General features: G+C 27.6%; 1 protein-coding gene across 8 annotated transcripts in view; it reads right to left on the bottom strand.

Moving 5' to 3' along the window:
- The window catches only part of LOC105427045 (uncharacterized), a 29,089-nt gene extending 3,784 nt beyond the window's left edge, over positions 1-25,305 (bottom strand). The window contains exons 1-5 of one of the 8 annotated variants that reach the window (XM_089077676.1): positions 24,352-25,305; positions 23,767-24,036; positions 6,548-6,808; positions 4,145-4,279; positions 757-937 (exon numbers count right to left, since the gene is read on the bottom strand). In XM_089077676.1, the coding sequence (XP_088933802.1) occupies positions 757-937; positions 4,145-4,279; positions 6,548-6,808; positions 23,767-23,858 (669 nt within the window). In that variant the 5' untranslated portion in view covers positions 23,859-24,036; positions 24,352-25,305. Of the gene's footprint in view, positions 1-756; positions 938-4,144; positions 4,280-6,547; positions 6,809-12,394; positions 12,671-23,766 lie in introns of those variants that run through there. The other 7 variants (XM_011638581.3, XM_089077677.1, XM_089077678.1 and 4 more) reach the window with 7 other exon arrangements.
- Between the last annotated feature and the right edge of the window lie 2,689 nt (positions 25,306-27,994).

The following is a 27,994-nucleotide window of genomic DNA, read 5'->3' as shown; positions in this document are numbered from 1 at the left end:
TAATTATATCAAAAAAATATACAAAATTAGACTATTTATACAAACTTAGACTATTTGTTGCGTACACGATTTTTTATCATAAAAAACGCAATTTATTTTCACGAGAAAAAAATTTACTTATGACTTATAAATCTAGACTTACAAAGTAATATTTTAAACTCATTTAAATACAATTTATCAATACAAGTGGCACGATCTAATATATTATATTATATTATATATTAGATCGTGTCACTTATACTGATATGTTGCACATAATCCATAGTTTACATCATGATTGTTTGTTTCTTTTATTTAAATATATAAGCGTTTACACATTTTTATATGAATAGCTAAGGAAATTTCCATTGTCTTAAATCATTTGTAAATATTATTGTTTCTGTTCATTTATTATTTTATCAGATTTTAATTTTTTAAATTCTTTATTTTATAATTTTTAAAAGTTTAGATAACAAAATTGTTCTTATAATTATCCTTATATGTATTGAGTATTTAGCAATTTTGATTAATTTATTCTTTTGATTGGTTATTAAATAAATAAAATTATAATATTTTTTTTCACATTTGCGTATTAATTTTAATTTTTCTCAATAATTTTCTTATTATATTTAAAATTGTTAAGAATATTGATACATACTTCGAGCATTTATCATGAATCTCGTAATATTATAGATTTTTAAATTTGTTATTTTTAAATTATTTCTTTAAAATATTATAACGATAATTATTGAGATAGTCATAGATAAATATCGATACCTGTGAGGATGAATATCTTGCCGAATCAGGAGATGCCGAAGATGACCTAGCACTGCTACAAGACATACCATCACTTCCTAGACTACCATGGAAACTACCGTGCAAAGAATTTGACAATGGACCCGGTGATGCCGGTGATGCCGTCAATGGAGATTTCGATCTTACCGAGTCTGTCCTCGACCTGAAAGTAGATCAATTACATGATATACGAAGAAATACACAGCGCTCCTTTTTGTTCCAGACAGCACAGTGACGCATGAACATTGAACGCTTTAAATAAGCAGATCGAATTTATTGAAATTTTTCCGCACTAGAAGCAGTTTCATATGAGCAAATGTAAATCATTTGATGTAAATTAAAGTGCTTTAAGAATTCCTTACAATTTATCTATTTTATATTTTAATATCAATATCTTCTTTCCAATATCATCAATCAAACAAGTGATGACATTGAAATATATGTGGTTAAGCTTCGTGAATTGTATCAAAAGAACTGTGTAAGTGATCCATATTTTTATGACAAAAGTGCAATAAATCGTAATCCAAGATTACACATAGTCTTATCTAAATTATGGATTTTTATCTTATCGTTAAAAATTGTTTAAGAAACGCCCCATTAGCTCTTTTCTCTGATAATTCCTAAAGACAAGTTATAAAAAATTATAATATCTTTCTAAAGCAGTATAATGTAATATCATGATCAACATTATTCTTTTTATATTTTACACAAATTCTATTATTATAAAATTTAAATGAAACTCATTACATATAAAATTTTAAATTGCTTGTGTATCCCGATGAAATGAAAACAAGCAGGAAAGCCGATGAAATTACGATGCGCAATGTTCTTGATTGTAAAGCTCATGAACGATTACTATGTGCAATGAATGGAAGCAATTGAACGTGAGAGTATCTAAGAGTACTGCAATTACAATGGTATTTTTAATTTAGTTCTGCAGAGTGTTTCATAATAGGCTGAATACTGTTTGCCCATTTAAATAATTCACAACATAAATATCCAATCGTTATATGCTTATAACACAAATTCCCAATCGTTTTATACAAAATTATATAATTGACTAATGGAATTTTACGGATTGTACATTTAACTTCACATTAAAATGCAAACGGATATAGCTTGGAAAACGATTATTATGAATTTTAACTACATAATTTATCATGGAATCCTGATTTAAAAATAGATACATTTTCAGAAAAGATATTATTCAATGAATTAAAAAACCAGTTTATTTATTTTTATGTTTATGCAGACATGTAAGCAAAAAGTTCTGAGAACATTTAATGCGCGTTTAACGAGTTTTAAGTAATTCGCAATCTGACATCTGGTTATGGACAGATAAATACAAAAATAGCTCACCAAATAACACAAACATATTTAGAACAGAAATTATTTAAAATATGAATTTAAAAAAAATTTTTTTTAATTTTACATAAATCACATTTATCGGACACATTTTGAATTAAATAATTACCTACGTTTTATAAAAATAAAGTAATAATATTTATCATATTACAGTTTGTTATAATATATATATATATATATAATATATATAATATACAATATAGACATATAAGACACAATATGAAATGGAAATTATAAATTAGAAAATAAATCAACATTAATTAAAATTATTTTCTTTCATTTATGTAAATTAAAATATCTGAATCCAAAAGCCATTTAAATTTAAGTAGTCAAATATCTATTTTATTAAATCTATCTTATTAAAAATTCGTAATTCATAAATTCAGTATTCAGCCAAAAAACGGCATTAGAAAGTCAAGGGAGAGCTGAAAATTCTATAGCCCTTACTAAACTCCGTTAAAGATCACGCAAAATAACAATTTTATCGTGCTCATTTACGTATGTGTCGTCACATACGCCTTTACGCGAGCACGACTCGTACTTCCTCCTTCCTACGAGCTTCTCTCTGCGCCACGTCCACGGCCACGGTCGACGCAAAAGAAAGGCTGTTGCTTCCTTTGTTATGTGGCACCCAGAAGAAGACTAAGACTTTTCAAGATGTTCTACTATAAGAATTTGATCACAATAAAATACAACACGTCTTATAATATAATTTAAAGAATATCAGTTAATAAAATATTTTTTTTTTAGATTTCTGAGCTCATTTTTATTTAATAAAAAAGTTTTATTTGTGTAACTTTTAAGGATCAATGATTTCTTTACGGCTAATTCTCGAAATAAGAAATTAGCAAAAATTTGTGATTTTAAAATACATAAAAGTAAAATTTTATTATATATGTATATCTTTGAAATATAATTCAGAAAAATTCTTAGTTTTAGTTATTTAATCATATCAATTTTGTAATTATTAAACTATCATTGTTAAAATATTGTTATTGCAAAATTATTATATATATTTATATTTTACCTGTGATAAAAAGCAAGAAAAAAATATATAAATATTAAAAAACTTAGATAAAATGGAATTCAATGAACTTAAGACATGCAGTATATTATTGCATATTTCTTCCGTTTTGTTTTATATCTTATTGCATATAGTACCTCAGTCAAACGAGTTGCATCGAGTTTTTTCCGACCACGCAGCTTGCGTGGGCGGAATCGCATATATCGTCGAGTAAACGATGTATTCCTCCTCGATAAGGATTTAACAAACCTCACAGCGATTAATCTTTTGCTTAAACAATTTAAGTAAATTTTTCTCACAACTTGACAGTATATAATGGCGTTATATAGATTTAACTACGTTTAATCAAAACTACTTAAACATATAATTTATATAACTTTGTAAAAAGAAAATTTTATTCACTCTTTGAAAATTATAATAAATGTTTTAAATTTTGTGCTTATGCAATTTTGTATATAATTGTGTGCATAAGTTTCAATTTATTGTATAATAAAAGTTAATATTTACTTAAAATAATTGTCAATAAATTATCAAATATTATATCAAATTTACAATAAAATAATATTTCAAAAATTATTTTTATTGAATAGGAATATATAATCGATAATAATAATAATAATTTAAAGAGAAATGCGTACACACATATATTTTACAGCCTCCAAAAGAATCTTACAACCAAAAGAATCTTACACTTTCAATTTAACAACAGTTATATTTTATTACTGACTGGAGAATGTTATCATCTTTGTGTTATCGTGAAAGCTAGTAATTTAGTGTTCTTACAGAATTGTTATCATCTTGCGATTCGTTTAAACATAAGCATGCGAACTTTCAGCTGTCTCTCTGTTTTCTATGTACCACCTACGCTAGTGAACTAGGACCACTTACCGATCCTAGTGAAGTTTCAAAAAACATTTAATTACGATATTAGTAAAGTATTATCAGTGTCATTGACGGCAAGTTTGTCTTTCATATGCTTACTCTCGCTTCACTGGAATCGGAATTTGGTTAAACTGCAAGTTTGTGCCGCATAGGCGATTATACCTGTCGGGCGACACTTGATCGACAAAACCGACCACCTTCTTTTTCGTTCCACGTACGTTGAGCGATGGCATACTACAAGAGCAACGATTTACACTAGAGAAATGTTAAATTCATTTTTCATGAGCAATGTTTGAGAAATAAACTATTCAAAAATTTGCAAAATAGGATTTTAAAAATTATTACGGAGATCTCGATGCTTATAGCTATGATAAAAAGCAATTACAAAAACTCGAAAAACATAAACCAGTAAAATAAATAAGTTAAATCTATTAAATACTGCTATTTGCATTATGAAGTTTCTTTACATTGTAAAAGTTAGTATTATTAAAAGTATTATAGTATTAAAAATATAAAAATATCAAAATTAAATTGATTAAAATTCAGAATTAGAATCAGAACAAATTCAACAAATTCAATAAATTCAAGCAACCAACAAAAATTTATTTTCCTTCATTTAATTTTACATGTAATTATTTTATCAAAATATGTTTTTAGGTATAATTTAGAAAAATAATATAATGACAAAAAATAAAATCATTATTAAATTTATGTGTTAAAGAAAAAAACTAATGTCATATTGAACAAAAAATCAATACATAACAAAATAATGATTCTTTTATACAAATTATATTCTTAAAAGCATAGATTTCTCCGATGATGCATTGCATTATGTAATATCCTACATTCTATTGAGAACTAAAGTTGTCTCAATTCCCAACATTACTCGCGAGAGAGTGCTAAGAGAAATTAATTGCTTCGCAAGAATGTAGAAAACCTATTAAATGTCTGTCAGATGCCGTACGACATTTCATAGATTCTTTATAGGCTTTAAAATTAACAAAGACAAAAAGCAAGTATTGTTCTTTTGCTTTTAGCTCGCGTAAAATAATTGAAAACTTGCGGTCTGCGGTTTCACTCGAAATATCTTTCCATACACAGAGGTTGCAAATTTATTACCTTACATATTAATATCTATATTAATATATATATATATATATATATATATATATATATTAATATTAATATTTTTCTTAAAATATTAAAGAAGTCGCTATTTATCATAAATTTAATAATTTTTAATAGTTTTAATATTAAAAATTTATTTGTTAACTAATAAAATCTCTAGAAAAACAAGGAAAAGGCAGCAAACCTGAAACATCCTATACATGTATATATATATATATATATATATATATATATACTAGCTAAGAGAAAGGAACTGAACACAGACAGCTGATTTTACGACAGATAAAGTTTTGTCTACTTCGACCTATGTAACAAGTTTCCGGTACACGTTTGTGTAAAAAGGAAACGCACTTCTAATCATGTACAGCAAAGAAACATTTCGCTAACACGCAAAAGATAATAGTATGGTAGACTATAATATCAATTTGTTTTAAACACTATGAAATAAAAATTCTCTATATAATTAATAAAATTTAAATTAATTCTAATGCAAAATGATTAAAAAATGTTAATTTTTTATATATTTACTATTAAAGAGATAATTACAATATTTCAATTATATTGTTTTTATATGTCATGTTTTATAATTGTGATATAAGTTATATTTATATTACAACTATAATATACTAAAAATTTCTTTTATATCATTCTTCTTTTTATATCGAAACATATTCTTTGCGTACAAAACTAATTTTATTCTTATTTGTAAATGGTACACTTGTTCTGATACATTATGATCTATTCTGATATATTTATATAGCAAGCGTAATAATTCATTCTTCATTATTTTCTTGATTTTGCCTCAAAGACGCAAATAGGTATAATAACAATCGGGATATAATTGCTGTTGAGAAACTGTTCATTATAATTTAAATTAATACTTGCCGACTTATATAATTTCAAACTTTGATTACCATAAAATTCACCTTAAATTTACCTTAAATTTACTATATATTTTACGTGTATTATGTCATTAAAATTTATCTATAAAAATATCTTTAAAAGTTTGTCTTCGTTTTGAATGAATATATTATCAATTTATCATACAAATTTTCATTAATATTTAATATCGTTAACAAAAACAAAAAACGTTAAACAATATAAATACAAGAATAAATAACATTTTTTTTAAATCGAAAGCAATCATTTATTTCTGAAGAATAAAAGTTACGTTACATAAAATATAAGATAATATTTCAAAATCTGTTTAATAAAATATCACTTAATATATTAATATATTACTATAAAATCTAATTTAAGTCTGAGGCATTTTGTTAATTTAAATATTATATTTCTAAATAATAATGTAATAAAAGAAGCGTACCATTTTAATGTATCTGCGATATTTTATTAATAATTAGAAAACCATCAAACCTGCTAGACTTCGGTGTAACGATGTCCCTCGTTTCGGATGTATATTTCCTTTCGGCTCGGCCACCATTAAAAAGCTCAACGGTTTCCCTGGTAACAGTTTCCAGAAGAGGTTCGCCACCCCGTCTTCCTTTGCTAAATGTCCTTTGATCCGTTTTACGGACCATGACCACCCTCGACAAGGGTTGATTAAATTCATGTCCGTGCATGGTCGGAGGAATCATAGCCAGCGATTGCGAAAGAGGACCTCCGATTCGTGGAGATCTATATAACATAAATAATTATAATAATTAATAATACATACACATGCAACATGTTTAAAAATATAATCATTCATTGCTATACTAAATATTAATAGTATAATTATAATTCTTATTAATCCAAATCCCTTCTTGTATTAAGAAGTATCTACTTTGAAAGATATGACATGTTTATAATTAAGTTTCAACTATGTATCTATTACGTATCAATTTTTCGTTATAACTGTTATATATAATTAATTTCTTTTGCATGTTACCAGTATCAAATAATATAAATAATAAATAAATGTGAAAGTGTATATATCTTTTAAGTATGGAACAACATATTATAATACGAACAAACATATTCATATCTCATATTATATAATATATCCTTTATCATATATATATATATATATATATATATATATATATATATAACATATAACTATAATGGTATATTCGAGTATTTAATTAAATTAAAATATATGCGCATGTATAATCTATAAATCCATATATAAATATTTCTATTTTACTATCAAAATTTATTATTTTTTTCCTTCATCTATATCACTTTATTCAAATATTATATTTTGCTTGTTTCAACATATAATTGCATCGTATCAAAGTACATGCATCAATAGCTGCAAAACAGTGTATATTAAATGATTCACTAAACAAAAAACTGATAAATTGTCACTATCCCGTTTCATTTTCATGATCAACACATTTTCATGATCGCAACACATGTTACGAACCGGTTCTCAATACACGCAATTAACGCCAGTTGCTGGTGACTTTAATTATTAATCACCTTCTCTTTGAACGCTTCTGGACTTTCTTACGCATGTAAATCAGTATCTTGTTTTCTCTGTTAACGCGTGTTGCAAATACATGACACTTTATATCCGAAGACAATAATAACAAAGGAGCTTAGATCTATGTATAAAACCGGCGGTTGTATGATTGTTATAAATAATGGTATTTACATATTCTTTTTATAACAACTAAAATAGTACAAAACGCGCGCTTCGCGCGCGCCATTTATTTTTTAATATTATATATTTTTATATAAAATATTTACATCACATATTATATAATCTTGTTACTAAAATCTCACATAATTACTAATGTTAACTAACGTTACTCCGAATTTTCATTTCCAAAATATTTTAATATTTATTCCTGTTTCTGATATTTTCTTCGTGTGCAAAGCTCAACGGAAAGATATATACTTTAAATATTATTATGTTATAAACATTGAAATCTTTATGTTTGAAATAGCGATACAATAGTGCGCGGCCTTGGTATTTTATTTACAATGTTTATTGTATCGATGGGTATTGTATACGCGCACGCAACGCGTTATTATTCAATCGGCGACACTCGTGCGGACAGGTGATGTTACGTATCGCCTCTTTTCACATTTTCTTTTTGAAACGAAGTCGCAACGAATTCTAAATGACGTTCAAAACATTGATGCATCTTATGATGTATTATATATATCATATATTTTACGATACAATAATCATATTGATGACAATAGACTAACTATATATATATATATATATATATATATATATATATATAGATATATTGCAAAATGCAAACTACATTTAAATCGATGAGAATTTCAAAGCAAGATATATATATATATATATATATATATATATATACTTACACACATGCGCGCGCGCGCGCGTATGTGTGTGTGTGTGTGTGTGTGTATGCATGTATCTCAAATAAATTGTAACGAGTCTATTAAGAATGTATTCGTTTTGGACTATAAGCATCATTTTACTTTTATTATTCATATTCACGTCAAAGGAAAATAAAACAATGCTTCCAGCGCACGAGCGTCCAAACAAACACACTCTAGATGAAAGAGCAATATATGATAACAGAGATTTAGAAAATAAAATATAACAATTATTTAATGTTTTATTATCAAAGATGCTATAAATAACGCTTCGTGAAAATTAAATTTGATTTTTAATATGTGTTGAATTTCGTCTAGCCAAACTATTGTTGTTTTAGTTAAGAGTTTACGTGCCGCGGCTGGTACGTCACGTGTTTACGAGCGCTCTGCGCGCTACCAATGTCTCATTGGTGTTCGTAGAGGTAGGTCGTAGTACGCATCGTATTCCGTATTTCTTCAATGCTAAATGATACCAAGTCGTGTTATATCTTATGAATGTAATAGTAAATGCTTCTTAACGCGTGTAATTAACGACTCGTAAGCATATCGAAATGACGAAACTCTAACAAAGTATATACATATTTAACGTGATTTATTCCTTTGATATTCATCAAAGGAATCATGAATTTTTATAAATGATAACCCTTCCAATGGGTACGGCCTTGACGTGGCAGAGGGGCTCAGTATTCCGAGGGATTCCTTTGGGTTCCCCAACGGAATCCCAAAGACAAAGAAGCTAACAGTACCCGTTGCACCGTTATTAGTAACATTAATATTAATATTAGATAATATTATTGTTATTAATAATGTACTAACACAGCATAGCCACGAGTCGTTCAATGGCTCGTATGTGATAAATTAATCGATCAGTTTTTTTAATCGACTATCATTTTTCCGCCGCCGATTTTCAAGTGAATGAACGAACTGCAGCCAGTTTGTCGCGCCGCAGTCTGCTTCGGGAGTATCGTACAAGTGACCAGACTAAAAGACTTTTATTTAAAATTAATCCGCGCGCGATTATAATAATTCGCGAGTATTTTTCGCGAGTGTCCTGTGCTGCGAGGATATCCGACGACCCGACATCTGGAGAGGAGGAGGAGGCCTAGGAGAGGCATCGAGCACCAGCGGAGCAACCTTGCGGTAAATATACATTTTCTTTCTTAACATAAAATTAATCAGTTTCACATTTATTTGGATTAATAAATTTCGATAATTTAAAATTTATAGTTTTTTTTCGAAAGAAAGAAAAACAGTTTAAAATATTATACATCTTTATTTCTATAAAGATTTTTATTGAAAATTGTTTTATTATTTTAATGAATATTTAATTGAAAAACAAATATGTAGATTCAATATATGTAAAATATATGTAAAATTTTGTAAAATATCTATCATTTAGAGCGCTGTTATAATTTAAATGTTCTGTGTTACAGAATCATCGTAGCTACGTGGCAGATTCACTCCGCTGTTGCGCATCGGATCGGTGAGTGACACAATTTTTTTAATGGGGTTACAAATCTGTGAAACTTGTCTTAGATTATTTTATTATATATTTATATTTATAAAAGTATTGCAGTTGGATCTTCACAGATTCGTTGCCCTAAAGGAATAGTCTTAAACAAGGAATATATATATTTAATCCTGATTTCTCACAAGAAAATAAAAATAAAATAATTTAAATGTTTTAAAAAATTAGATATATATATATATATATATATATATGTATATAATACATAAAATAATATAGATAATTTAAAAATAATAACGAATTTATTAAATTTTCTTTAGAAACACATTAATATATGGAGTTAATTAAATTCATTTAATTTTGAAATTTTAAAATAAATATTTAACAATAATAGAAATGGCACAAAATCGCGTAAAAATTTATATTAGTAGTTTTCAAAAACATTAAGTTTTCATTTAAATCTTTTTGATATCTTTTTCAATAAAAATAGAAGCAAAGATTACAAAAAATGCTCATATCTTATATTTATGTAATAAGAATATATGTTTCTTATGTGTATTTTTTATTTATCTAGCTCTTCTCTTCCTAAATTTTACCAGGATTATCTTATTCAGTACATGAAAGTCATATATATTCTATATATATGTACATATGTACATATATACATTTAGAAACTTCTTAATAATATATTAGAAATATAGCATATTGCAACACAATTGAAAACGATCTCCGCAATAACAGCCGCTCATGAAATGAATGCAACAAGAGAACTAATCGGCACAACGGAAAACAACAATAATTTCGATATATTCGAGTATCGACTTAATATGCCTTTTTTAAAAATGAAAAATAATTATATCATATGTCCAACACTCCTTATCTTCAACAGTTTACTTTTCCTAATATTCCTATAAATTATGAATAAAATGCAAATTTATGAAGTTTTAATTAAGACATAGAATTAAGAATAGAAGTATTAAAAATTAAAGAGAATAATAAATCTCACAAATATTTTTATATATTCCAAATCAACAAACGAAATGTAAAATGATTAAAAGTTTTAAAATTCCTATAAAATTCAGCAGTAAAAATGTAATACAAAGAGAAAAATATTTAATATGATTTCTATTTGATATTAAAAATTATCCAAAAATATATATATAAATAAAAACTTAATTTGTGGAAATAAATCAGAGATATTCCTATTTTACGTTAATGTCTATTTTACAATGCTTAATGCCATTGTCACTTAAAATGTTAATGGTTTCACAAGTATGACCTGATTGAAGTTAATATAGTCCGATACAAGTTAATAGTAACTAGAACGGAATAACTAGAACGAAATTCCCTTTCGACGTAAATGGTCGTTCGCGTGCGAAACTCTGAATTAGTCGGACGATTAAGCAACAGTATATTCACGCTAAGACTAAGTACAACGTCTAATAGATCTTTCTTATTATATCTAAAATAAATCTTTTCTTTAACTCATTTTAACTTTTCTTAATATCGCGAATGAGTTTTCCTTATAAGAGATAATTAAACCGTTATTTTAACAATAATATGCTTTATGTTTTTCTTTTCCAAATATCTAAATATGTATAACTTAAGAATGTAGTGCGTAAACTTTCTATTATTACGTGATGTCACAAATTTCAAATGTATATCTTAAAATAGAAATTAATAATTTTTTTCTTTATTATTTCTTTTATTATTGTATGTTTGATAAATTTATTATTAATTTCTTGTTTTATAATAAACGTAAATACCTCTCAAGAAAGTTTCAATTGAAGTAAAAGACTAATAAAGACAATATTTTATTTTTTTAAAAAAGAAGAAAATATCTAAAAAATTCTTCAAAAATCATTTCTTCTAATTTCTTTTTATTTAAAATTACTCGATCTTTCATTCGAATGTCATTAAAAAGAATAAAATATTAATGTTAACGATAAAATAATATTTCAAACTAATTTATGCTCAGAATTTATTTACAAAATGCAATATTCGAATTTACGGATCATTGTTAAGTTTTTTCCTGTAAAGAAAGTTCATGACTTTCCGGGATGAACAACGGGCCAGTGAATTACGTTAATAAAGTCCGGCGCGCACAATTAGACTTCTTGTTCGATGCACTTTCACGGCGATCACTCGCGCGGTCAATTCGGAGCGAAGCACTTTTCACAGTTGCGAATCCGCGCACAAATTTATAGCTGACCGCTCCAGAAACAAAGATTTCTCAAATTATATGCTTACGATTGTAAATATTATTTCTTTCTCTCTCATTTAAAATTATAATAATAGTGATATTTTTCAAAAATCATATATGCATTTATTATTTTATTATTAAATACTCATTTGTGATATGTGAATGTCAAAACATATCACAAAGTGATCTTGCCTCAATTTTTTATTAAGAAAAGAAAAAAATACTACTAATGTTGACTTACGATATAAATAGTTTGAATAACAAGACGTGATTCTTAACAAAATCTCCGGTAAGACACCATAATGTTCTCCCGTGGCGTCGGAGTTCCGACTACACTTGGTATAAGCCTCACGACAGAACGAACAAAACTGGTACGTCGACAGCGAAACAGAGAGAGAGATGGTTCCTCTCCCGGAGAGGAAAGGTGGCCAATTAGCCGTTACTCGGCGCACATGCCACGACCAACTATCCGACGCAGCTGCTGCGGCACGCTATATCGCGTCGCTGCACCGCGCTGCACTGCTCGTGCGCTTCGGCGGAATCGCGTTCATAAGCGCGCAAGACTCTCCCGCAGGTCTCCCTCAACGAGCTGCGAGCGGCCATTCATTGGGTAACTCCTTGCCGAAAATTATCTACAGCGATACGTGGATAGATTTTGATTGGCATGGTATCATGAAAGAAACCGAATCAAAATTTCATTGACTATTTGCAAAAGATAATGCTTTGCATTTTTTTGTAATAATATCAATAAGAAGCAATACGTTTTTGAAAATAAATAATATCTTTGCAACAATTAAGAGAAAAACAAAATTTAATAATGTTAATAAAACTCTCTTGTTCCATGATGTATGTACATATAATAAAAACACGTTATGCAATTTAATTCTCCAAACAACAACATTTTACAAATAAAATTTATCTTCGCGTTTATTTACGATCTATAAAATATAGGACGTGATTTAAAATGTGTGACACAGATGTATGACAAAGAAGAAAGGCCGCGAAATAACGCTAAAAAATGGCTTGGTGCATGATGCGTGTAAGTTTCTTCCGCTTTCGCGACAAAGCGTGCTACTGTGCACCTCGCGGAAAGCAGCAACATAATAATTCGAGAACGAAGACGTACGGCTAAGCGTGTACCGCTATTCCGGCTGACCGGAATCACTGCTCTGGAACAGCACGGTATCGTCCTCTTGCTTGGTTCGAGAGTAGAAGCGCATTGATCTTCAACGCGTATAATATTTTAGTAATTTAATATAGTAATTTAAAATTTACAATTTCAGAATTATTGCTAAAAATCTCCATTTTATATTTATTGTAAATACACACAAAATTATTATTATAATACTTATCACATTTTGTCCATATATATATGTATTTATATAGTGTGTGTGTGTGTGTGTGTGTTTTACACACACACACACACACACACACACACACACACACACACATATATTTATATATTTATTTTTAAATAATTGTAAATAATTGTGCAGGAAAGATAATTTCTTATGGAGTGATGTATTATATATTTATTTATTTAATCCTACAACATTATATACAAAATAAAATTATAATTAAAAGAATAAATTATATTTTAATTTATAAAATTGATTTTTTTCTGCTTTTTAAGTACTTGTTGCTTATTAAGTTCTTAAATTTATTTAAAATATTAAATATTTTTAAATATTTTTCGTTCTTTTTTTTTTAACTTAAATATAAAGTTTTCTTTTATCGTATTTATCGCGGAATCTTTTTTAGCCAGCATGTAACTTTCACGTACAAAAACTATAGCGGTGAAACAAACGCTACATTGTATTCTTCCTCGTGATTCGTGTTATCTGAACAATTTATCAACGAATTTAATTTATAACTACGGCACGTGCCGGTATGCAGTTCACATAACATGCGGAACACTCGAGCGTGCAGATTATCGGAGCGACCAAATAACAACAGGACAACAGAAAGCCTTGCGAAACGTGTAAAAAGGACGAGGCATATCCGGTCGAGAGGAGAGACTCTTGGTTCGCACGCTTTCATCTGTACTCGAAGAATAGCCATTTCTTCATTGAGAAAGAAATGGCTATTGTACTGATCTCAATAACAGCTTCTGTAGATCGATCAGTCGCAATCATGTAATCGTCCAGACTTATCTTTGTTACATCATCACGACCTTCAATCAAACTGTTATTCTTTAATGTAATTAATTTTCCGTCAACCTTCGGAACGTTCCATATTATCTTCGTCTTTTATAATATTTTATATCATGCAATAGGAAAGATGTCTAGAATCATAGCAATCATATTTTCTATTAAAAAGAGATCTATCTTTAAAAACAATTTGCTTTAAGAAATAATTGTTTGTTTAGAAATAATTGTTTGTGATTACAGAATGATTGTGATACACGTATATAATACTGAAATATATTTAATAGATGTTTAATAAATATGACAAAAATAAAATGACAAAAAATTTTTCACACATCTAGGCAAACTAAATATGTATTTTTGTGCTACAACGTTTAACTGATTTTTAGTGAATAAATCGTTGTAAATACAAACGCCTCATGTTCTTGTTGCATTCAAGGGTTGATAAAGTAAGTGTTATATAATTCCCTGGCAATGTACACGAAACGGAGTATCGGCATTCGTTCAAGGTCGAGTTAGGTTAGTCGGCGACCATACATGGCACTGTAATCTGCATCACAATGTCGTTGGTTGTCAGTAGAAATGCAGAACACAAACGAAATTGTATAATAACCGGATTTTAGTACTAGAGACGAATGATAAAACAGGATTACGTAAGATCACGATACAAAACAGATCGTAGAAGGAAAACCAATATGAACTTTCATAACACAACTTTTATCTATTGAAGCCACGCATAAAAGCGGCGGAACGAAAGCCTCGCTACGATTTTGCAAATCGCTCGATGAATCTCTCTTAATTGCTTGGAAAGTAGATTGTTGTATCGATTTGGAAAAGTTTTTAATGATACCACGTAATTTCGACAGCCACTACAGTTCGAAATTTGCGTGATGGAAAATCTGTACCGGTTGTTCTAAAATTAATACTCTTCTTTTCAATTATCATAAGCTTTTACATTTAAAGTTAATTTTCGTATATATGTGTAACAAAAGAAAATTTTTATTCTTTCCATTTTAACATTTGTTTATATACTTAAAATTTTTAATTCATTGTTAATTACTTCAATTGATTTAATAAATAAAATAAATGTTGTTTGAAAAATGAATTATATATTTTAATTTATATATTATTATAAATATTTGTATTCAAGTGCTGTACGAAATAATTTGATAATTAAAACTTATATTAAATGAAAAAATGAGAACAATTTAAACAAAAAAATAAAATTATTTACAATTGTAATATTTTTTATTGTTAAATAAAAATATTTCTTGTTCAATTAGTACTATTAAAAGTCAGTTGAATTAATTAGATTTAATTGACGAATTCTAATTATTCTTTAATATAAAAAACTACATTTTTAAAAATAAAAATATTAATATTTTTTGTATAAATTATAAATTAATAGAAACTAACTTAATTAATAAACAGTATAATAAGAAGTAACACATCACTATAAAAGTACACTTTTTTATACAGCCTGTATAAATAAGAAGAAATTCGTTAATTAATAAATCAATTATATGTCAGAATTATCTGATATTGATATATAGTACAGCTGGCACATGTAAATATGTCATCTCTCAAATTAAGATAATATATTAATATTAAATAAATATTAAAAACAAATAAAGTAAAAATTTGCTCGTATTTAAAATAAAATTTAAAATTTTTATAAAACTTCTCAAAGAATAAACGATTAACAATAAAACACATTCTGTTCAAAGTGTTGTACATATTTTTACACATTGAGCGATGCATTGCGTGACACGATCAAGAGCACGATTAGTTTCCGGTGCAATCATTACAGGTACATAGTAATTCGATCCATAAGGTCACTATGATTCGCAAAGCGATTTACTTAAAAAATTTATGAGATATCAATGTTATCGTCATAATATAACGAAAATGCTCATCGGAGACATTATTACGCAATCGTTAATACATTGAGCAACTTCGATGAAAGAATAACAGAATAATTATCTTAATCGTTCTCATTATATCACAATTATCCGAATTAATTTGTTACAAATTAAGTTATTTTAAAAAATTAATTAAATGCATTGCAAAAAATTAAAAATTTTTTTTTAAGTCAATCAAATTTTCAGTGTAAAGGCAAAGGCAAAGGCATATTTTCAAATCAAATTGATCAATATCAAAAAAATAGTTTGTATGCCATTGAAAAGCATATATCGTAAATAAATTAATAATTTTAGAAGTAACAATATTAAAATTTTGAAAATCCTTAAAAATTAATAATATTAAATATCATATTATTTTATCAATTAAAATTGATAAACAATAAATAAATACTTCATACATCTCCTTTATTAGATCAAAAATTTTCTGTAAATAATTAAGTACTAAGAAAATAAAGAATTTTGAGTATAAAAATAGAAATTTTTAAAATATTACGTGTGCCATGAATATTTCTTTCTTATTCCCTTTTTTAGAGAAAATTGTAATAAATAAACAAGAATCTTCTTCAGAACTTATAACTTTATAAACTAAGCTTTGTCTTCAGAAATCAAAGACAGCCTATGTTTACATAAGTTAGCATCATTAACAAGAAATTTGCATAAAAGAAATTCATTCCTGAACGGATGTAACAAATAGCTTCTGATTTAACTCACTTGTTCTAATATAAATTTTATTAAAAGTTAAATTATATTTATAAGAGTATATTTTTCATATTACGTATTACGTATATATTATAAATAATAGGAAATAACGCTTTTAGGATTGCGCTTTAACCTGAAACGCAATACTCTGAGATAAGAGTTCAAAATAATCACTATAGAATAGAAGCTGTCATGATTGTTTTATAACAGCACTTCTAGATAGCTTTACTCAAGCACTTAACATAAAGTTTTTATCAAAGAGCGTTTTCTGAATAAGTTTCATTCGAACCTGAATGTTATTGAATCTTATTGAAATTTCTCTTTGATCTGACAAGAGACCATACAAATAGGCTTCTTACGCAATCAGGACCGCGCCATCAGTCAGACGTAATAGCCGATAATTAGTCAGTGGTTTGCATAAGAGCCATTGTCGACTAATATATTTCGACGAACGGTTTAAAAAAGTGTTTTGCAAACTTTCAACATGCAAAATTCAAGATAACATTATGTATCAATGTTGACAATTAAATGCGTTTTAATATGATTGTATGAAAAAACGAAAATATTTTTTAGTACAGAAAACATTAATGAGCACAACAATTTTAAAAGAATACAATCTGACAAAAGTTTTTTTTTTTATATTTCTTATTATTCTTTGAAATAATCTAAAGATTACACTATTTCTGACTCACTATATATGTACACATGTAACGTCATCACCTGCAAGAACATTCTAACGTCAATTAACACCTTATCATCTTGACATGTTATATGATCAAAACACACCTGATCAAAGTTTGAATAAGATAAAACTCTTTGTATTTTCCTTGTTATTCCATTATATTATACTTGCGAAAAAACATGTATTTTATTCATTAATTATTATATTTCGATAACATTTTGAGATAAATGGAAAATTAATTTTAATTCACAGCAAATAAAAAATAATTTCTGTGCAATATATTGTTTCGTAATATAATATATACTTACAATATATAAATCCTATTTGCTTAAAGGAATAAAAGCTAGCAAATTTAATTTTTAACTAAATTAGTATTAATAAAATATTATTTAATGTTAATTTAATATAAAAGTTAATGTACCCTTTGCAAATTGTATTTTACGCTATTATATTAAATTACAACATGAAATGAAAGATCAATTGACACTTAATATTCTATACACTCAAACAACAAATTACATCGCCATATTAGAATCTTATTACATTAATATTTTAATTAATATTTTTGTAATTATTCGCTTTATTGAATTATTATTATGACCAAATATTATTGGAAATGTTTTTATAAATATAATATATGTTATTATAGGTTTTTAAAGAATTAAATATTTAAAAACTATTTAAATTATATTTTGGAAATTAATTAATCTTTTGATAAATAAATAGATATACGTTTTTATTTAAATCTATTATCTCTGCAATTTTAATATGTAGAAGATAATACGTAGAAGATTTTAAATATTAATTTTGTGTCTAAAATACACATTGTATTAAAATATAAAGAAAATGCAATCAATATAAAAGCTATCCAGGTAAGATAATATTCATAGATATCTTATCGATTGCATCGTATGTTCATCTTTTGCACTTTCATAGCAGATGGGATTTATCGACCACTCAGTTTACTGTAACGATTGCTCCTTTTTCCGTGCTATAACTAACAGATTTATCACGATAATACAAAGGCGTGGTATATTGTAATATCCGTCTCTTCAGCGGTTAATATATTATATATAAATGTTAAAGTTAGCGTCTTTATCTATTTCTAAAAAAAATATATAATAATAATAAGTAATGAAAGAAAACATTATTCTCCAAATTTTCAAAAAATAAAATTGAAAAATATTTTAAAAATATTTTAGTTCCTACTGATAAAATTGTATACCAAGTATAATATTACTAATCAATTTAAAAATTAATCCTAGTAATAATTTCTGGGTTTGCAATAATGTTAGTTTTTTAATTTATAATTTTCACGTAAAGTTAGCAAATGTTTAATTTAATTTCTCTTCCTAAAAGAAAAACTATATGTACAGAAATGTTTGACATCAAAAAACCAAAACGGAAGATTAATTTGTTATTGACTCATCAGATTGGCTGATCAGCAAGTACAAATTAGAGGATATATATTAAATTTAAGACTTTATTTGTATGTATATTATTTGTATGTATGTTATGTATATTATTTGTATGTATAATTTGTTTATGTATTTGTTTATGTATTTTTTTATATTATGTATATTATTTGTATGTATAATTTGTGCAAGGAAATCAATTGCTTTTTTCTTATAAAATTTCTTATTTTAAATTTCTTATTTCTTATTTTAATAATAATTTATTTCAACACTAAAAAATAATTTATTAAAAGATCAAGATTGTGTATTCATTACGTAATAGAAAAGCTTTTGAAAAACTTTCTTTTTGTAAAAAAATTATATATTAATTATTCTATAAACATTTGTCATTATTTTTAATTACTTATTATTATTTAAATAATTATTATTATTCGTTGTATTAAATATTTTAATAAGATTTATAAATCTTTAATTTATTTCATTTCATTTACTCTTTTGTATTTTCTCATCAATAATAATTTTTTTTTAATAAAATATAATGAGTGGAACATTTAAAAAATTCTGTCACATAGAAATTCAGAAGTACAGAATTTTATATATTTTATTATTACAATACTGGAACAGCAAGTTATCATTAAGTCTAAAACTTTACAAAATTTTATCATTAATGTGTATTATTTTTATGACCTACATAAATGTCTGTGCATATATGTAAAATAATAATTAATAGTAACTTTTCAGATAAATACTTAAATGATTAAATTAATTTTTCATTCATATTCATTCTCCTCGGAAACCGCATCACGTATATCCATTAGTTCACGTATTTCTATCAGAGAATCGGAAAATTAATTCTCGGTTATAGGCAATAAGGGCAATATGCCGGTGATGAGCTACGAACGATAATGCGAAACAGCGTAATAGCAACGGATAAAAGACACGCGAGAGGAATACATAAGACGAATAAGCTTAAACTTCCCACGCCGCACCTTTCGCTATGAGAGGATTGGCTTGAAATCTGACGTAATAATACTTAGTGACAATAAAAATACATATTGCTCGATAAAATCATTGTTCATTAATCTCATAAACTATGATTTTTTTCTATGTAATGCTTTCCTATAATGGCATTTTGATAGCGAAAACTAAACTTTTGTCTTCCATTTCATCGATATGGAATGGGAAATATAAATTTTAATCTGAAATATTATATGTATTTCAGTAAAACTACGTGTTATAGTTTTAACTTTAATGGCAGGTTTTTTAACAAATTAGTCAATCTTTTCTCAGAGAAAGTTTTAAGGAAGATTACTTACAATACCATATTATTAAATCTTTTAATGTTTAATACAATATATACTTTAGCATGTAATGAAGTATTGAATTAAATAATATTTAAAAATTTAAATAATCAATTAAATGATATTATTTAAAATTCATTTTCTGAAATTTTTAATTATATGTTTTCAATCGTACGTACGTAGCTTGTAAATTATCGATGCTTTAATTTTTGGCATATTAATTTAAAATTAATCAGAAAATCGATAATTGGTAAATACAGATCTTTCAAGTACTTTTTATAAGTGGAAGTTAAACTGAAGACATTTCTATAGAATATACAATATTCTGAATGTACTAATGCAGCAATCTCGAGGCAATTATTCACAGTGTACAGTAATTCGCGTGGTTACATGTCCTTTCCTTTTTACGTAATGTTCTTTTAACATATGAGATATAAAGTATTCGTTACGTAATTAATGATACTGTGCTTTGGATATATTAAATTGATATGTATACGTCTCTCAAAAAATTGCTCAAAAATTTATGAAAATTAAATGCCGCGATAATTTATAGAAATTTATTTATTCATTGATTAATTATAAAAATGAAATAAATTAGTTCATTAGTATTGATAAATACAATTTCCCATATACTTCATATTATTATATTCGTATTATTGTATTATATTCGTATGTCATTATTATAATTTTTCTTATATAAAATATTTTAATTTTCGCTTAATTAATGTTTATCGTAGATCAAATAATATTTTCAAGATTAATTACATTATCCTATAGTAATTTATTATTATTATAAAAGCAATCCGATATGGTATTCTATTCATTCTGTAATCTATTTTCTCTGTTTCTCGTCTTCATGTTCAATTTTATATGCATCACGTCTTTGAATTCAATTATGTTACATAAGGTTTCGTTAAAAAGATATTCACATCATCGCGCGCCCGTTGGACAAACGGCGGAAACCCGCCGTTACCGGTTACAATGAAATCCTCTTAAATCGTTGTGAAGGACTCAAAAGTAGGTGATCTAGTACTATGAAGCTCCAGTACTCTAGTACTATTCTAATCCAAAGCATGGCTGAATTTGATGAAGATAAATTAAAATTAAAATCAAGCTGAATTATACAGGCTAGCGTTGAAAATCGTTCAATTAATGAGAGATAATCTTTCTTGCTTCCAATTGCCATCATTTCGTACGCAATTATTAAACGGTAAATTCTGATTGGTGGGTAATAACTAAGATAGATTATTGATTGCCATTTTTCGAATTCCTATATACAAAATCCCATTCTAATTAGACATTCGAATATGTCATTGAAGATTTCCATACATGTAAAAAATTTGATAGAATAACTTGGCTTTATAATTGCCATTTCTGAAAAAATCTTTTTTTATTAAAAATCTATGTATATTCCAGCACTAATCATATAGAAAATCATGGAAAAACATCTATGACGATGAAATGAATTTAATACATTTCAAAATTAAAGTGATAATAATAAATTAATATTAAAATTTTAGTACGTGCTTGTTTTTTGTTTGTATTTGTAATATTTTTTTAATTATTAAGATCAAATACAATATAGAGAGTGCAATGTTATATTGTGGTCAAGTATAAAAAAAAAAACAATCATCGGACACAGAAAAAATCGATAGTAACAAAAAAGGCAAGCTGTATTAATTCGTTGAATCACAATCATTTTTTTCTTAAAATCGTATCAGTTAATTATTACATTAATTCATTTATTAAATATTATTACAATTAACATTCCGCAGATGAACTTTATTATTTGCTTTCGTATCTTTAATATCGAGCGCTGCAATTATTTAATCTGTAAGTGAAGGGCCTTCTCAACGACCAGATTGTTTTAATGCAATGTTACAAGCTGTTTGTATGATATTCACAGAGATTTTTTTATATTCAAGCACGAAGAAAGATCTCTGGCAAAGCGATCTCTGACAGCGATCTTAATTCCCAAGAAAGTTCAAAGATTGAAACCCATTCGTGCACAAAGAAGTCCGTGAGTTTGAAATAATAATTATGCCTGTCAGTTATCTCATAATTTCGCCGGCGAATTCTTCTGGAAGACGCGCGAAATCAAAAAGTACACATTACTTACACACATGTACAGAATTGCTTTGTATTTCAACTGTACATATTCAGCGTTAAAAATAGTAGTATTTTTTAATTTAAATTAATATTAAATATGTTATTTCTTTAAAGACATAAAACTTAAAACGAATTTAGCCATAAATTTAGAACGCTGCATGATTTTTTATCTCACACTTTCGTCATTTATTTAACACTAAATACGAATGCGTAATTTTAAATTTTATTTGATATTGTGCATTCAAAATATACTTTGATATATACACATCATTTTGAATGTATAAAACGATTTCTAAAATCAGATAGCTACATTTAACATCAAATGTAAGAATAGAAGTCTCTTTATATATATTCTAAATGCAGAATCAATGTTTTGCGACAGCATGCTTACGCACATGCGAATTATGGGCACTGCGTTTGAAAAGATGCATTTTTGTTGTATCGTGCTTGCGTCGTACTGACTGAAGAGATGACCTTGCTTTTAACTTCAGAATATCCAGTTTAAATTCCGACTTCGGAAAAGGGAAACAGAAGAGAATCATAAAGATCTTTAAATAAAATTCTCTCATTTCTTCCACATATATTAGCATAAACACATATTTTTATTAATAAATTTTTATTAATAAATATTTTATCTTTAATTTATAGTTTTTTTATTATTATTAGATATGTAAATTAAACAACACATAAAATAAATTCTTTAAAAAAATATTTTGTGTGTGTGTGTGTGTGTGTGTGTGTGTGTGTGTGTGTGTGTGTGTGTGTGTGTGTGTGTGTGTGTACTAAATATTTTTAAATTAAACAATTAAAAAAATAATAATATAACAATAATAATATTCTTTAACAAATTAAATATATGTATTTTTCAAAAATTTTTTTAAAAATTTCCATAAAATAATTAAAAAAATACTAATAGAATAAATACTAATAGAATCAAATATTCATATAATGATTATACCACATCATTTACATTAATATTTGAAAATTAGTATCACAGTAAGATAAAAACATTGAAATATTGATATAACACATTTCCTTAACATTTGCTTAATAAAACCATGTACCAAATGTGAAACATCAGCTTTATGAGAGAACAGTTTCTTTCTATCAAAAAAAAAAAAAAAAAAGCATCCAGATCGTAGATTTAAAAACGTTTCTCGGAAAGCTGAGACCGGAAGTAAAATAGAGAAAAACATCGCGAAAGTCGTAGACGTCGGGATACCGTATGAAACTGCGGCTATTTCTACGAGGGGACCAGGCTCTTTCTTGAATAAACTCATCGTTTTCCCGCCTTCTCTTCCGCTGCAACCCTCCGATTCCTACTATGAAGCTACTTACCTCACGCTATAGGATCTTCCCGGTTTGGAGGTCATTGCACTGCGACGGGTGGTTGTAGCGGGGTGGTGGTCGGCAGTGAATCGATTTTCCATGACGACGTCGTAGCGTCGCTTGTCGGGGAATCTCTCTTCCTCTCCACCCACTGTCTCTTCTCGTTTCTCTTCTCGCTGCGTCTCACGCGACACGTGACTATGATGAAAATTCTGCTCCTATAAGATTAAAGGGAGCATCCTCTTCAAGATGCAGGTCGATCGATACTTGCAGATGTATCTACATCCACATCTTAAATTGCACTCTAGTCCAGGCAATTTCATCAAGTTGATTCAAAAGTATCTTCGCGACATTTAATAAAAAAACTCAAAACTTTTGACATAGCCGGCATTATTCCAGATCGATAGAAATGCTTGACAAATGAACAACTGTTTCACGCAAATTACAATGAATTTGTCATTCAACAATCTAGAATCAAGATTAAGAAGGAAACGTATTTTTTTCCAAGGTTATCGTTTCCTTGTGTCACGAAAGTCGTGACGTGAATTCAGTATTTATGAAGTATTCATAGTACTAGTATCGATGGTTTGGTACCTAAACAGTTTTCACAGCAACGTCCAATGTCACGGCAATGATGACGATATCGCTTCTGTTTGCATGAGTCTTTATTATTAGCTGACGTTCATTCAAGCCTGTTTGTTTGTACACCTTCCTTCACAAGTTTTTTCGATGTCTCTTTTACCACTTTCCTGTTCCAATTGTATCACAATTGTATTACGATTCTACGTCAGAAATTCTGAAATTATCTATGCAAATTTTTTTAGACGTAACATAACAAACGTCAATTGCAAATGTAAAAGAGTTCACGTGACTGTAGTGAATCGGTTGTTTCCGATTTTTTTTCAATAATTATCTGCAACCTCGTTAAGAATTCTTTACATATTGCAAAGCCTTTGTTTTCTGAGTTAGTAATGAGCCTTATAAACTCGTATAAATGCGTAAAATTTCCATACCGTTATTACGTCTTCGAGGTCGACGATAAACAAAGTCCAAAGGAAAAAAACAAAACTGTATATTTTTACAATAGCAAAACTATTAAAAGTCTTCATAAAAACTTCAACAGTCAATAGTTTTTATGAAACATGTTTCTCCGTGTAAAACAGATGATATAATTGCATGTAAACTATATGTGTGTGTGTGTAACTCCGAATATAGATAATTATTCGTGCAAAAATTATATTCTTTGCATCAATATACAGTAAATTTTATAATATCAATAAACACTCCACCAAAACAGATATACACTGAGCTTATAACTATAACTTTTATTCACACGGCCGCGATTTCTTCCAGCATCCACGAGCGGAATGAATGGGCTCGTGCCAATGTCGAGAAGGGAGAAGCGCGTAAAGTGATCGATGGTGCCCAGGGATGATCCTCGACAGTATGCCAATGCGACAGCGTCGCATTCGCTACCGCAATTCAATGCAACCACCGTGGCTACACTACGTGGCTTGCTTCTATCGACCGTATCGCACTGCGACGAGGAATCGCACTGGTCGTCGTGCCGCGTGCCGCGCAGGTTTCATAAGTGCTTGCGCGCGCGCACGCTCAAACTATCAAGCAGGTGGGGCCGAATTAGACACTAGTAAATACTATTTAATTATATCTAATTATATTAATTATATTTCTTCAAGATTTTCTTTTACGTTAATCTTTAGCATGTAAGCGAAGATTAAATTTTTTTTCTCTTAAGCGGAAATAGAAAGTAAAAGAAGTTTCTTTTTAAATTTTAAATTTTAAAATTTTTTTTTTATTAAAACAGGATTGTACATTTTTATATATGCTTTCATAGGATTACTGAAGCAATTTTGTAAAAAATAACAATATTTATAAAATATCGCAATTTATTAAAGAATTTTCGTGATTTTATTTATTTTTGATCATAAAGTACTTAAATTTATCTAAATTTTTTTGGAAGACAACATTGTTGAATTGAAGAAGAAAGAAAGAATAAGAAATAACGAAAAGAACGAAAAAAGAGAAATAAATAAATTTTTAAAAGCTATTCTACCTTTTTTATTAATTTGCAATAATATCTAATCACAATAATAATGAAAGTAGTAATTGGAGCAGGATTTCGGACATAACATTGTTCTCATTTATATTTAGAACAATTTTATTCATTTCAACAAAAATAATGAATTATTAGATTTTAAGATTTTAAAAGTTATATATAAATTATTTATAAATTTGAAACACACTTTTTTTATATGTAAGTATTAATATATTTAACAATATATCATAAGTTTCTTTTGACAAAAACAAAATAAAATAAAATGAACGAATCAAATTCATAGATAATCTTGACAAAGAATTAGTCATTAATTTAGAACTTAATAAGAGCATATCATTTAGTATAATCGCGAGATCATCCTTTACATCGTTCATTTCTCGAATGTGCATGTAGTCTTATCGTTGGATAATATCAAGCTCGTTGAGGGCTGACCAATTAAGAGCCGCACGCAACGGATCATTGCCCGGATTAAGACCCCGACGATCGGGCAGATATTTCATTATCTCGATCGATTTCCGTTTCGATACACTCTCACAAGTCCTATGCAGCTAACGGTTGCTAATTACGAACAGAAGAGCAATCGGTGTTGTTTCAATGAGAAATAATTAATTATGCGTAATAATTAATGTTGTCTACTTTCCTTTCGTTAAAATGCAGATGATGACGATACACAAGTGCTTATTACTATTAAATCACAAGAGAAGTCACCCTAAATATCACATCATGACCAGCGGAAAGCTGGAATCTGGCGATTCGCCACATAAGTTGCGTCCAAAACAAATTCTCGTAGAGATCAATTACAGTTACAATTTCTGTAATTTTTGTCAGTTAATTTTCTCTTAGAATTTTCGTTTTTTAAGTTATACTGTTGTTTTTCTTTAGCTTTCAAAATTTTCCAAATCAATTAAATTTAACTATAATTGTTTTTTAATTTAATTAAAATTATCTTAATTTTTTTATTATTTCTCATATTAAAGAAAAATATAATAAAAAAAACTAATAGTAATAATTACTTTTAATATCTAATATTTACTTTTTGTTATGTGTAATTGTTATTTCATATATATATATATATATATATATATATATATAGAGAGAGAGAGAGAGAGAGAGAGAGAGAGAGAGAGATCTTTAAATTTCAGACACAAATATTATAAAGAATAAAAAATCTGCGAAATATAAAAGCACAGTCGAATATACATGAATTATAACTCACATAAATTTCTACGTCGAGTGGTTGCATTATATGCAAACTTGATGTTCATGAAGGAACATGGGGCATGTTTGCGCTAACGGCAGGATCCTGTCGCAGATAATCCTAACAATAACGGCGACTATTTCACGACCGAGTATTCTAAATCGCATACGATGCGCGACGCGACGGTATGTATACCGAAAACAGCGTTGTCGACGTGAGATTATGTGGAATGTTTCACGAATGAATTTCTGAGACCTGAGGGGATCTCTCCCTCTAACTAGCGGCTCGTGGCGTAAAGCTATTCTAACTTGGAGAACAGGGCATGTCAAAGAACTCGCGACATGTGCGAGTTGTCGGGAAAGGTTGGATAACGGTATGTGTAAATTATTTTGAAAGATAACACTGAGTTGAACAGTGAGTTGATAATTTATTTAAAAAATAAAATAAAATAAAATAAATCCATGAAATTGTTTGCGTTATTAAATTAAATAATGTAAAAGCTAGTAGATCTAAAACGAGCGAGAGAGTATTACAATTTGTAGAAAATTTCAAATTTTTATGTAAGATAACAGTTTTATATATCAACATTTCATGTCATTTGTATCAATATTTTATTTAATATCTCATATCAATATTGTAAAAAACTAAATCTAATTGTTTGTTTTGTTATCATATTATTAAAAGCATATTATTAAAAAGCATCGCAACTCTACTGTAAAACAAGATTGAATAAAATTATACTTATCGTAGTAAAACACGATAAAAAATTAAACTTTTACAGCAAATCTAAGACACACAGTTCTATATTTAGAACATTTGGACGTCAGTTTTCTTGATATGCAATGCTAAAATTTCCTTTATCGATGATGAAGGGAGTAGAATGCTTGCTGTGATCATTATATTATTAAGCATAATGATGCTAGATTGAAAACGGTACATCCGAGTTGAAACTATGCGGAATG

This window comes from Pogonomyrmex barbatus, unplaced genomic scaffold (genome assembly GCF_055798465.1).
Source record: "Pogonomyrmex barbatus isolate J1 unplaced genomic scaffold, ASM5579846v1 scaffold20, whole genome shotgun sequence".
NCBI classification, from domain to species: Eukaryota; Metazoa; Arthropoda; class Insecta; order Hymenoptera; family Formicidae; genus Pogonomyrmex; species Pogonomyrmex barbatus.
Note: the sequence above shows the minus strand (reverse complement) of the source record. Positions and strands in the feature narration are given on the sequence as shown.